Source organism: Oncorhynchus keta, chromosome 20 (assembly GCF_023373465.1).
Source record: "Oncorhynchus keta strain PuntledgeMale-10-30-2019 chromosome 20, Oket_V2, whole genome shotgun sequence".
NCBI lineage: Eukaryota > Metazoa > Chordata > Actinopteri > Salmoniformes > Salmonidae > Oncorhynchus > Oncorhynchus keta.
In genome coordinates, this window is record NC_068440.1 from 14,693,455 (window position 1) to 14,706,577 (window position 13,123).

Below are 13,123 nucleotides of genomic sequence, written 5' to 3' on the forward strand. Positions count from 1 at the left end.
GCTGCATTCTGTCAGTCGTAAGACTGGAAGGTGCCATTGGAAAGTGCCACATTTTAGGAGTTTGTTTCACCAGCTGAAGCTGTGGTTATACTGATATAAAAATCTATGTTGGAATAAGAAGATTAAAGCAAGATATTATTGCTGCAGAATTAATTGCACTTTTTCTGTTGTCCTAAACAAAGTCAATGGCCCGTGAAAGATTAATCACAGGAAGTTTTACCAAGTATATCCAAACAGTTTGTTCTTTTCATTGTCGACATTCCACAGCTAATTGCTCTGTATTTATTTTAATTTAATGAACCTTGATAAACAATCCTTTAAAGAGAAAAATCTCATTTAGGCCCTCAGCGACGCGTTAAATACCACAACAACTTAATGAATTCCTCTCTCTGCATCGGGGTTCCTGCTGATGCAAAACTTGTTGGTGTGACGAGAGAAAGAGGGGACAAAAGGAGCCTGAAGAGTGACTTGTATCTGGTTCATCCTGAGATTCTGAAGTAATTCATCCCAATAAACTTTCTTTCATCTGCTTTGTTTCCATAGAGCCCAACCCTGCTCCTGGATGGGTGAGGTCCCTGCCAACCCAGTCGGTCAGTGAACCCCCCACCTCTCAACCAGGACCCTTGAGGTCCTCCAGAGGAGAATCAGTGATGTACCAGGGGGTGGCCTTGCTAGCGGGCAGCACGGAGAAAGAGTTCACAGCTTTCTATTTCCCCCCGGAGAACCAGCGGGAGGTGGTAACTAAGGGTGTGTTCAGTCGTCATCAACGTGGGCGGGGCCAGGTACAATAAAATCAACAGAATCAAGAATTCCTGTGTTCATTTCGATAATCAATAGTCCATAATCAGAAGTCTTTGGGTGCAAGATTTAAAAGACAAATCGGTGCATAGGTCTTGCTGCTTCTAAAGAGCATTATAAAACTTGGGAGTATTTCAGCTCATTGAACGAAATCATGGAGGTGTGTGATGACTACGACGACGGGCGCCAGGAGTAAAGCCTCCACTCTTACGGAAAGGCGTTCCACCAGATCTTAGAACATTGCTACAGGGACTTGCTTCCATTCAGCCACAAGAGCATCAGTGAGGTCGGGCACTGATGTTGGGCAATAAAGCCTGGCTTGCAGTCAGATTCAATTCATCCAAAAGGTGTTCAATGGGGTTGAGGTCATGGCGCTGTGCAGGCCAGTCAAGTTCTTCCACACCGATCTCGGCAAACCATTTCTGTATGGACCTCCCTTTGTGCATGGGGGCATTGTCTTGCTGAAACAGTAAAAGGGACATCCCCAAACTGCTGCCACAAAGTTGGAAGCACAGAATCGTCTTTAATGTCATTGTATGCTGTGGCATTAAGATTTCCCTTCACTGGAACTAAGGGGCCTAGACCGAACCATTAAAAAGAGCCCTAGACCATAATTCCTCCACCACTAAACGTTACAGTTGGCACTATGCATTGTGGCAGGTAACGTTCTCCTGGCACCCACCAAACCCAGATTCATCCGTCAGACTGCTAGATGATGAAGCGCGATTCATCACTCCAGAGAACACGTTTCCAGAGTCCAATGGCGGCGAGCTTTACACCACTCCAGCTGACACTTGGCGTTGCACATGGTGATTTTAGGCTTGTGTGCGGCTGCTCGGCCATGGAAACCCATTTCATGAAGCTCCCGACCGACAGTTATTGTGCGGACGTTACTTCCAGAGAAAGTTTGGAACTTGGTTGTGAGTGTGGACAGATGATTTTTAAGCTCTACGCGCTTCAGCACTACCGTTCTGTGAGCTTGTGTGGCCTACCACTTCGCGGCTGAGACGTTGTTGCTCCTAGACATTGCCACTTCACAATAGCAACACTTACAGTTGACCGGCACAGCTCTTGCAGGGCAGAAATTTGACAAACTGACTTGTTGGAAAGGTGGCATCCTATGATGGTACCACGTTGAAAGTCAATGAGCTCTTCAGTAAGGCCATTCCACTGCCAATGTTTTCCTATGGAGATTGCATGGCAGTGTGATCAATCTTATGCACCTGTCCACAACAGTGTGGCTGAAATAGCTGAATCCGCTAATTTGAAGGGCTGTCCATATACTTTTGTATATATAGTGTATTTATATGCTTTAGAATGACACTTCCTGTTTTGGCAGAAAATAACGGGTTATCAAAGGAGAAAAGTGATGTATTCTTCTCGGGATGGAACATTTGTAAAATACCAGGAAAATATTAAACCCTGGTCCATGTGATGTGACGGAAATCAGCAGCACTTCCCTAATTGATCTAACAGCCTGTGTGTGTGTGCGTGTTATTCTCCAGGGAGCCCAGAGAAGCACTCTCTGTCCTTTGTGGCTTGTCCGGTTTATCTCTACTGCTAATCAAAAAAAATCTCTATACAGATCTCCTCTATGAGTGGCTCTTTGAGAAAAGAACCCAATGCCTTCCCTACTCCCTCCTGAGACGAAGATGGTAATCACGGTTCAGATGAACCCATCTCATTATTGCTACCCAGGCTTGGTGCTAGAGTATGAATACAGTGTTGATGATTAGGTGTTAAGGCTTGGTCACTCCAATTCCTTCTTTATAACAGATCAGATTGATTAATTCAGAGAGTTGATAAAAAAGGTATTTGGATTCTGCTCAACCCTGGCCTTTGGGTATGATCATTTTCCTGGCTATTCTCATGGTTCTAAAAAGGTAGAGTTGAACAGCATTCTCACAGAAAGATGGCTAAGTGTTCCCCTGTCACCTCCATGCCTTCTCCCTCTCGCCTCTGTGCTGAGAGGATCATAACTTAACACAACGACATAACTTAAAACTCCCTCACCTTCCTGCCACCCCATCTATTGGGATCATAACAGTTACATATCACAAACATTTTCTTAAAAGCTTCACCCTCCCACTGCAGCCTGCCACACAGGAAAGTGGTGCATCGGGTGATGCCAATTAAATCAAAACAGCGAGACGTGATTAGGGGTACCCTGTGACCAGAACTCCATTTGGAGCCAGAGAACCAGGATGAGTTCACATTCCTTAAGTGCTCATCAAACCACGTCCTCTCTGAATTTAGTCACCAGAGGGTTTTTAAGTTTGTAGTGTTTTTTTGTTGAGTGTTTGTAACACTGACAAAGCACTAAATGCCCTTATAAGGATTGTTTCAATAGATCACTGTGCTTCATAATTTATTGACCAGTTCACAACAAATGTCCACCGTTCGGTTAAGCTCATTGTCTTCCGACCCTGTATACCGTACCTTTCCTTCCCTGCTGAGCCTCTTCAGACCCGGCCGGGGCGTTGATGTCTCCTGTCCCCTTGAAGTAGATGTATTTCTTCACAGTGATCAGGTTGGGAGCAAACTTCCACACGTCCTCCCGGTCATCTATAATACATACCATCGAGTCCCCACATGGGAACAGATTCCTGAGGGGTAGAGATAAAGAGAGTGCGAGAGATTAGGGAGAGAGGGAGTATAAGAGAGAGACAGAAAGAAAGAGTTATATCTAAGATAAACTGGCACTAACAGAGCAAAATGTTTGGCTCTCGCTCTACCATTATCCAGTCTTCGGCTAAATGGTAGCCTATAACCTATGGGCCCTGGTCAAAAGTAATTTTAAGGGAATAGGCTGCTATTTGTGAAGGACTACCCCTCCAGGTTAGAAGTGAATTCTGGCTCTCACTCTTACCAATAATTATCTGAACATCATAACTATACAACCACAGTTTCTACCATTAGGACTTTGAGGATGGTGTTCTAAAAGGCTTCCTATAACAGGAGTCACTGATTAGAAGAAATGCTGCATGGCCATGGGCTATTCCCTCTGCTCATCTATAGCAGTCATACTAGAGCTGGATGGCTCAGTTTTATAGCACTGTATTGTCTGTGGGGACAACCAAGTGACTTCAGATGACTTGACTGCTGCCAGGTTTTAATCAACACTAATTCCCTCAGTTGAATTCTTCAGCGGTAGTGGCTGAGCGGAAATCAGTTTCTCCTAATTCCACAGGAGATCTTCCTTGAGTGAATGCCTTTTCTCCAAAGTGTCAAAATTAAAGATAACATATCAGCTATGTCCTATTCATATAGGAAAGAGTCTTCTTAAAATGTCCTAGCTGAAATCGCTATTAGTATGTGTGTCAAAGTGTGCTGCGTGGACTTCAAAGCAGTATGTGCTAGCAATTCTGCCAGACAGAGAGCCAGGTCTGACCTCAGGTTCCCTGTCTTGGAAAAGGGGTCGATGCATTCGTCTCTGGACAGGATCCTGTGGGAAAACAGCTTCATCTCAGGGTCCAGGAAGCCTGCAAAGTTAGACACACCAGAAGAGCATCTTTAAAATGGACTCATATATATATATATATAAATAAAAGAGAGAGAGAGACAGAGAGAGCTTGGTTAGTGTGGCAGGGGGTTTGGTTCCGCATGCTGGGCCGCAGCAGAGAGCAGACTCGACTGCATTAAACATCCTATTTAAAAGAGCTCCGTGGAAAAGCAGGATGTATTCAGAAAAGTGAAGGTGCCATTTTGCCAAACAGCCAATTTCCATTACTCCCTGGCCATCTGGAGCTACACTGAGTAGCATTCCAACAACAAAGCTTTTGAGTCAATTTAGAGCCAAATCTCATGTTGTTTTGCTACACAAGTTCTTCAATTTAATCTCAAATGAAATTGCTTGGCATCCGTGTGTGTGTGTGTGTGTGTGTGTGTGTGTGTGTGTGTGTGTGTGTGTGTATATGGAGGGACTCTGTACTCAGTGGGCTCATTAAAACATCAAGGCTTTGAGATGAGAACTAAATGCAGGCTGGGTCTTATCAGTTCCTCTTTAGAAGAAGCTGTACAATAATACGTGTCTGGAGGAGCAACAAAGACGGGCTTTGATGGAGCATCTACATCCCCACTGCACAACAAACACCTCGCTACCTGGTTGAGAACACAGGTGGGCAGGCGTCTACTAAAGCACAACAACAAACCCATCTACCTGGAGAAACAGATGCACAGTGACCTCCATGCGCCACAGACTAATTACTACATTCATTATTCATTCACTTCCAACGTTCAGCATAGGCATTCATGATAGAATAACATCTAATTGATAGCGAAAGATCGTCTCCAAACTTTGACGGGCCAAAGTTCATCTCTGTAACCCAAATGCAGATAATTAGATTCATTGTGGGACTCCAGAGTTACCCGCAGGACCCGACAGAGTAGTGTGCTGCATGGTCGGAATGGTCCATGCTGTGGGCAGTCAGAAAGACCAATTATTTCATAACGGTCGTTCCACCGTTTTCAATACGCTATGAATCGTTATAAAACCACTTACTACACGAATCCTTCTGTCATTCTGGCCGCTTGTGTCCCTCTCCTCGCCTCTAACTGGGGCGTGGTTACACAACCGGATCGCGCGCCTGCTCCAAACAGTGGCGGCAAAAACAATTATCCGATAAGAAAGGAATTATGAAACCAATTATCAGCTTGCAGTTCTCACTGGAAAGTCTGTCGTCGTTTTCTAAAGGTAATGAAATAATGGCTAATATGATTGGTGACTTGTGACTTTTTGTCTGGGCTACTTCAAATGAGTTTGTTTACACGGGAGTGTTTTAATAAAACTACTTTATTCCAAGCATGTAAATATCTTACGAAATCACATTTATTGCAAATTCGAAATTAGTAAGACGGTAGATGTGTCATTTTAACATTGCGCAGGACAGTGGGCAGGACAGTGGGCAGGAGCTGGATGAGATCTGGCTGGAGCAGCTGAGATGTATCCAAAACAACCTGCGGAGGCAGGTGGGCATGGTACGAAATATCACGGGAGCGGACGGGCGCGGTACCAGAACATCTGTCCCACGTAAACCTCCACACTACAGTGTCAGACTTTCCCTCGCTGATTTTCACCTACAGGTCGGCCAGTGGTGGAAAAAGTAACCCAATAGTCATACTTGAGTAAAAATAAAAATACCCTGATAGAAAAAGTAAAAGGTCACCCAGTAAAATACTATTTGAGTAAAAGTATTTGGTTTTAAATATACTTAAGTATCAAAAGTATAAACCATTTCAAATTCCTTATATTAAGCAAACCAGATGGCACAATGTTGTTTTTTTAAATTTAAGTATAGCCAGGGTGACACCAACATAATTTACAAACGAAGCATGTGTTTAGTGAATCCGCCAGATCAGGTAGTAGGGATGACATGACCAAGGATGTTCTCTTGATAAGTGCGTAAATTGGATCATTTTCCTGTAAAGCGAGCCACTCAAAAAGTACTTTTGGGTGTCAGGGAAAATGTATGGAGTAAAAAGTACATTATTTTCTTTAGGAATGTAGTGAAGTAAAAGTTGTCAAATAAAAATAGTAGAGCTTGTTAGGCATACCGCTGGAACACACCCAAATAAATAATTTACACACAGAGAGAAGTCAGCTCAGACAGATCCAGCTCAGAAGCCCAGCTCATGAGCTCCATCATCAGATTTTCATTTAGAATGGAAAACAAATGTGTTTATGCAACAAATGTTAGTGCATGGAATCGTATCGCACTGATTCTTCTTCTAATCAAACCAAATCGTTCTTGTATCTAGATAGATATTTAAATCGTCTCGAAACGGAAAGATGCACCTCCCTACTATATAGACGATATATATGTGACACAGCCACAGAGAATCTGAGTACCGAAAGAACCAGTCACACAAACTGAAGGTAAATGCTCCCCTCTAGTGGCCACTCCGACTTCAAACACAGGATTTGCCTCTACAATACTGAGATCAATCAGAGTGAGACATGTCTGTTAGTCTTGTTAGGTGACTAACTTCTCAATCCAGGCAGTGTATAGACAAACATTTAAAAAAATACAACAATTCTCACCTATAGTACAGACAGCATTCAGGCATTAAGTCTAGATCTATATTTACGTAGTGATTTTACAGAGGATGTAGGCCCGGTGGGTTGACTGCCTTGCTCAGGGGTAGAACGACAGATTTTTACCTTGTCAGCTCGGGGATTTGATTCAAAGGTGTTTGGTTAAATACAGAAGACACATTTCAGTTGAACGCACTCAGTTGTACAACTGAGTAGGTATCCCTCTCTCCTAGATGATTGTGTGTTTAAATTAGTCTGCCATTTAGACTCTGTGCTCTCACACACTTTTGGCATTTACGTGATGGTTGTTTTTTTGCACTTTTGATACTTTTTGCATTACTTACTGTACATCTAATTATATAGTGATTCAATGTAGGCGTAATTATCAGAGAATGTTAAATGCCTGCTAGTGTTTGTGTGTGTACTTACCTGCGATGGTGTGTGCATAGAGGCGGCTTCCGAAGGTGAAGACGTGCAGCTCGTAGAGCTTGGCGATCTTCTCCAGGAAGTCTTTGCAGTGCGGACGCAGTCGCGTGTGTAACATGGGCTCCCCCCGTCCCAGCTGGAAATGGAAGATTCCCTGTGGAACAAGAGCAGAGGCACGGGCAGAACCATCAATGTTTTGTTCTAGCTACATAAACCACCAGTGGTTTATTATAGACTATTTAATACCAAACCCTCAGCAAAGCCTGGGACATAGAAATACCAAACCACCTATTTTTCATAGGCCAGAGAAAAGGATTTCAGATTCACATACCTTGTTGGACATGAGCTGGCAGTGATGCTCGGTGGTGTGGATCAGGGTCTGGTCCAGATCAACCATCAGAACCAGCTTCTTGTTCCTGTGGAGTCTCTGCTGGTCCTCTCTGCCCAGCTGCTCTGCTTGCTGTGTGGGGGACAAATCACACAGACCCGGCATTCATAAAAAGGGGGCCCACGACGTCAACAAAACTGTCTCTATTCAATTGAAAAGTTCCATTCCAATGACAGAGGTATTTCTACAAGGTCACATTATCATCAGAGGAAACATCTTCTAGTGCCATGACACCCCCGAACCTCACCTCAGAGCTGACCATCAACTCAGGGACACTGTGCACCATGGAAACATTTGCCGTGGAGATGAGAGCCTGCTGCCTCCCATTATTGGTCTGCATCCTGAGAGAGAAAGACAGGATCCACTTAGCAACGCATACTCAATGGATAAGAGGTAACCTACAACTAAGAGTACAACTAAGAGTTTGTTAAAATGTTTTGAATATGCCAATTGAAATTCTAGCATGGAATAACTTTGTGTTTGTTTGTGTGCGTGTGTCCACTTACTGTGTGAGGTCCTGGCCACATTCAGCACACAGGCCCTTCATCACAATGGGATGGCTGCATTCTTCTACTCTTACAACCACGCCACTGGAAGAGAAGATGCACTTGAGACCGCAGCATAATAGATTCCCCCTTAAAATCCTTAAGAGTTTATAGACGCACCCGTGGAAAGTGGCCGAGCTACAGCGCTGTCGGTCAGACCAGGAGACGTACGCAGCGTACGAGCGGTTTGGCCGACTAACTAATACACCACTATGGAAAAATGACGCTCACCAACATGATGGTGTTCTCCATTTTGCTCTACAGCCCTCACAAGTGTCACAGGTTTTGTGCCAACAAAGAAAAGGGGTTAAATAAGTGTAGTCATAAAGGCCAAATTCAATATATATATATATATATTTTTTTCTTTTCTTCTTGGGATACCTACAGGGTCCCTACAATTCACAATTAAATAGCTAAATGATCCATGATATGACCATATTTTTTAGCCCCTTTTTCTCCCAAATTTTGTGATATCCACATCGGAAGTTTGTCTTGTCCGTATGGGAGTTTCAGCGATGGGACTCGGGAGAGGCGATGGCCGAGAGCCATGCATCCCCCCGAAACACGACCCTGTCAAGCTGCATTGCTCGCTTAACCCGGATGCCAGCCACACCAATGTGTCGAAGGAAACACTGTACAGCTGGTGACCATAGTCACCGTGAATGAGCCCGGGTCAGCCACAAGGAGTCACTAGAGCGCAATGGGAAAAGGACATCCCGGCCGGCCAAACCCTCCCTTGACGACACTGGGTCAATATTGCACAGCCTGGGATCGAACCCGGGTCTGTATTGATGCAGTGCCTTGCCTCACTCGGAAAGCCGGTATGACCATCTTCAAACAATTCCATATCTCAGCTTAGTAACTCAGATTTTTATGGGCGGTTTCCCGGACAGAGTTTAATTTAAATCAGACTAACGATGTGCACATGGTGCTGACCTGAGGATGCTTCAAAAACCAGGGACGGGACAGTAATACATAAGCATTGTGTGGAATTGGAGCACGTCACCTAAACAATGGACGAGGTAAAAGAAAATGTTGAAATTTCAGTGACTTTGAAAAAAAAAAAAAAAAAAGAATTGTGGCAAACTACCCAATTATTGAGAACAAACAGCATGATACAGCAACAGAAAACAAGAAAAATAATGCCTGGAGTACCATTTGTAATGAATTCAAATTAAAAAAGTACACCTCAACAACATAAGGTAAGATACTGTATTTACTGTTGGCCCACTTTCACAAATCTGAGACAACACAGTGGGGCCTGAATGCATCTGTGACAGAAATGTAACAAACAATATCATACAAATATTCATATCATTTCTATAACATCTTGTCTTCCTAAGGTCCTATGGAAAAACAAAAATCTACTTAAACAATACAAATGCTGCTGCTCGTAGGGAGCATTTCAAGACTGGTGGCGGGCCCCCGTTAAGACAGGGGAGGTAGGTAGCCTAGTGGTTAGTATTGGGCCAGTAACTGAAAGGTTGCTGGATCGAATCCCCGAGCTGACAAGGTAAAAATCCACTGTTCCCCAGTAGGCCGTCATTGTAAATAATAATTTGTTCTTAACTGACTTTCCTCATTAAATAAAGGTTCAATTTAAAAAAAGACGACCAAAGAAAGATGAGCTGGGGGACTTGTTGACCGGGATCATAGTAAGTCAGCAACCCCTGGAAGGTATTCCCGATGATGACCATTTGGACAGATGGGGGACTGTTCCAATCCTCATTTTGTAAGACACATTCATTCAACATGTGCCATCCCGGCACTGTAGGGAATATGTAATGTCAGTCATCTTTTGCACTCCCATAATAAAAATGTAACAAACTCAACTCTTTAATAAATGATGTTCTCTAATGCAGCAATGTAATCATTTTCTTGAGGCAGATGAACACCATAGCTTGGAGGGGATAAGACAGGATGAAGTTCAGCCCGCTACATCTGGCTCATCTGCAGCAGCCAGAAGGGCAGATTGTCACTAACCGGGCCGGAGGACAAAGAAGCTGAGCATGCATGAGAAACTGGCCTTGGAATTTCATGAGCGCAACCTAAATGTATTTAAAAGAAGACCATGATATGAAGATGCAAATCCCTCATGTTGAGTTGGCTATGAAGGAGGAGAGAAACAGGAAGCAGCAGCAGTAGCAATGTTCTTCTCAAACCAGCACCAGTTTGATGTAATTGTCCACAGAGTTTGCAATGCTATGTGAATTGAAAGACTATGTTGCATACAGTCAGTTCACTTACACCACACAAATCTCCTGTTTCACAATGGAAGGTTCCAGATAACAAAAACCTCAAGTTGACCAGTACTTGTAGGGAAGGGCTTTCCCCTAAGAGAGTCAGATGAAAGTCTTGGCTCAAGCAAACAAATGATGTCAGCTGCATTTGCTTTGTATATACGGAAACGGTCACCGAAATTGATTTTATCTAAATCATTCAGTGTGTTGATCCTGTCTATAACCGCCCTTCTGTCTGGCCTTGATCGTCATTGAAATAGTCCAGGTAAATCATTCTCCTCCATTGCCAAGGTCAACCCGGGGGCCAACATCCATTAATCTGACATTAAACCTTCCTCTGGACATATTTAAATTCAGCCTGCACTTAAATCTAGATGAACCAATTGTCCTTCTAGAAATCAGACTTTAAATCTAGACTAGGGCAAATCTGAGACAATTTTAAACCATATCTAAGAAATGCAATTTATGTTAGTTCAGTTTAAAAGTGAAATTTAGTCTAGGTTGATACTGCCCCCTAAAAAAGATTAAAGGTGCTACACATGATTAAAAAAAAATATATATATATATATATATATATATATATATATATAATTTTTGCATTGTAATTTCCAAAAATGGCCATAAAATATGGCACTAATAGTGGATTTATTGTGTTTCACATTATTACTTAGCCTTGTGATATTCGCCAAACTGGGAAAACGTTTCAAACTTTGTGGCTGTGTTAAAGGAAATCACTAATTTCCTGGTTGGAAAAATCTGCACTGTTCCGGTCAATTTGATCATTGTACCATCTAAACAAAAAAGTATAGTAAAGCAAAACCTCCGTTGAATCATAGATGGCACAACGATTCCTGACACTATTCAGTGCTTATTTATTTTACAAACTGAAATTGAGCTAACAGTGTACAATGTTAGCAACCAAGAAATGACAGAAATGTCCACTAGATAACACAGCCAAAGTCAGAACAGCTTTTCCAGTTTGACAACAGATGCTGCTCCATCAGGAGAATTCAATAGGCGAACATCCCAGCCAATCACAACACTGGTGGGTAAAATAACTGAAACAGTATCATTAAACTCTTTGCACCACACTCACATGCTAGCTTAACATAAAGGAATTTGAAATTATTTATACTTTATGTTAGATACTTAAGTATATTTAAAACAACTTTTACCCAAGCAGTATTTTACTGGGTGACTTTTACGTTCATTTTCTATTTGTTACACAAATTCATAACACCAAAATGTTTGAGGCTCAAGCAGAACAAAGTATTCGCTTCACCAAGTGCTCGAGCGTGCAAACTCGACACCATGTGGATGATGTCATGTGCGTAGTACTACAATATTGGGCCAGTTCGTTTTGCATGGCCCGGTGCCCCTTGTGAGTGGAGATTTCACTTACGGACCAATGGAATGGTCTAAAATAAACAAACTCGGCCCACCAGGGCACCGGGCCATGCAAAACGAACTCGTTAATGTACATGATCCATCCAGCTGTTGTAGAGATCGGCGCTCCAGCACACTCACTGGGTTAGCATAGCTAGCTAGCGTTACCATTTATTAGCTAGGCTAATTAGCTATGCTACTACGAATCTGGTCTATAAGTAACAACATTAGCTAACGAACATAGTATACACAGCACACTATAAAAAAATGGCTGACAGTCTATATAGCTAACGTTAGTTAGCTTGCAGACTCACCCAGGCGATATGACTTGTCCAAGTTGACAGCATAGCTCTTTCACCACTCCAGCTCGGTCCGATTTCAGCTTCTTCTCTGACAGCCGATTGGGCTGTTCTGGCGGATGGGACCCGGACTCTTTCTCCGGTGGGATGGGAGCACATAACGCCAATACCGAGTCCACATTGACGAGGGAACCGGGTTTGACTTTCCATTCCAGCAGCCGCATAGGACGCGCTGCTATTGGGCAGCGGATCTCCGCCACTTGCGCCATGGGGCCCTGTGCTGCCCCGCCACCGCCGGAATCTGCGGGCTCCTCCATCAGTTTCGCGCTTCAAATCCCTTTAAACTCTAGGCACAGGTCAAGCAAAGATATATATCAGAGTCGTGGGGACTTCGGTTTATCATAAATTATTGAAACTGAGCTAAGAAACAAAAACCAACGTACAGCTGATGTTTGAAACACAACGATGCAAGACCCGATAGTTTAGCTTCTTTCGCTCTTCCCGCCCGTAAACAGGAAACACAAGACTGAAGCGGCGACGAGAGTCAGAGAGCTTCCGGTGGCTCTGATGACAGAGGTCCTTTCTACTTTCACTGAGTTCCACAGTTCCACGTCAATTGAAATACTTTGATCAATGGAAGGAACAGCTAGCATCCATTTGTGTTTGAATAAATGTGTCAGTTTGAGAGTCATACACAGCATGTCAAAGAGAAGTTGAAGTTGGGATGATCATGTAAACAAAATACTTTAGAAAAATCTAATGGAAAATGCAACATCATGCTGTTTTGTTTTCCATTCACACATTGTTTTCTAAGCCTTTAAAGCTCTGGGGACATTCCTCGATGGGCCCTACCTGATATGATGTAAGATGATGTAATATATAAATCATGCATCTACTCCTGGTGACAACTAGTAGAGTTGCTACCAGTGATCTAAAGTCACATGAGGGCCTGGTGCCAGTAATTCGCACATTGATGTTAATGTAAACAGTTATCTATAATACATATT

General features: G+C 43.1%; 1 protein-coding gene across 2 annotated transcripts in view; it reads right to left on the reverse strand.

The window, feature by feature from the left end:
* LOC118399457 (RNA polymerase II subunit A C-terminal domain phosphatase-like) overlaps positions 1 to 12,681 on the reverse strand; it is a 130,715-nt gene extending 118,034 nt beyond the window's left edge. Inside the window, exons 1-8 of one of the 2 annotated variants that reach the window (XM_035795555.2) lie at positions 12,560 to 12,681; positions 12,132 to 12,462; positions 8,153 to 8,236; positions 7,894 to 7,987; positions 7,590 to 7,718; positions 7,262 to 7,412; positions 4,190 to 4,280; positions 3,238 to 3,404 (exon numbers count right to left, since the gene is read on the reverse strand). In XM_035795555.2, coding sequence (XP_035651448.1) covers positions 3,238 to 3,404; positions 4,190 to 4,280; positions 7,262 to 7,412; positions 7,590 to 7,718; positions 7,894 to 7,987; positions 8,153 to 8,236; positions 12,132 to 12,433 — 1,018 coding nt within the window. In that variant the 5' untranslated portion in view covers positions 12,434 to 12,462; positions 12,560 to 12,681. Of the gene's footprint in view, positions 1 to 3,237; positions 3,405 to 4,189; positions 4,281 to 7,261; positions 7,413 to 7,589; positions 7,719 to 7,893; positions 7,988 to 8,152; positions 8,237 to 12,131 lie in introns of both variants that reach the window. The other variant, XM_035795554.2, reaches the window with a different exon arrangement.
* Positions 12,682 to 13,123: the final 442 nt, after the last annotated feature.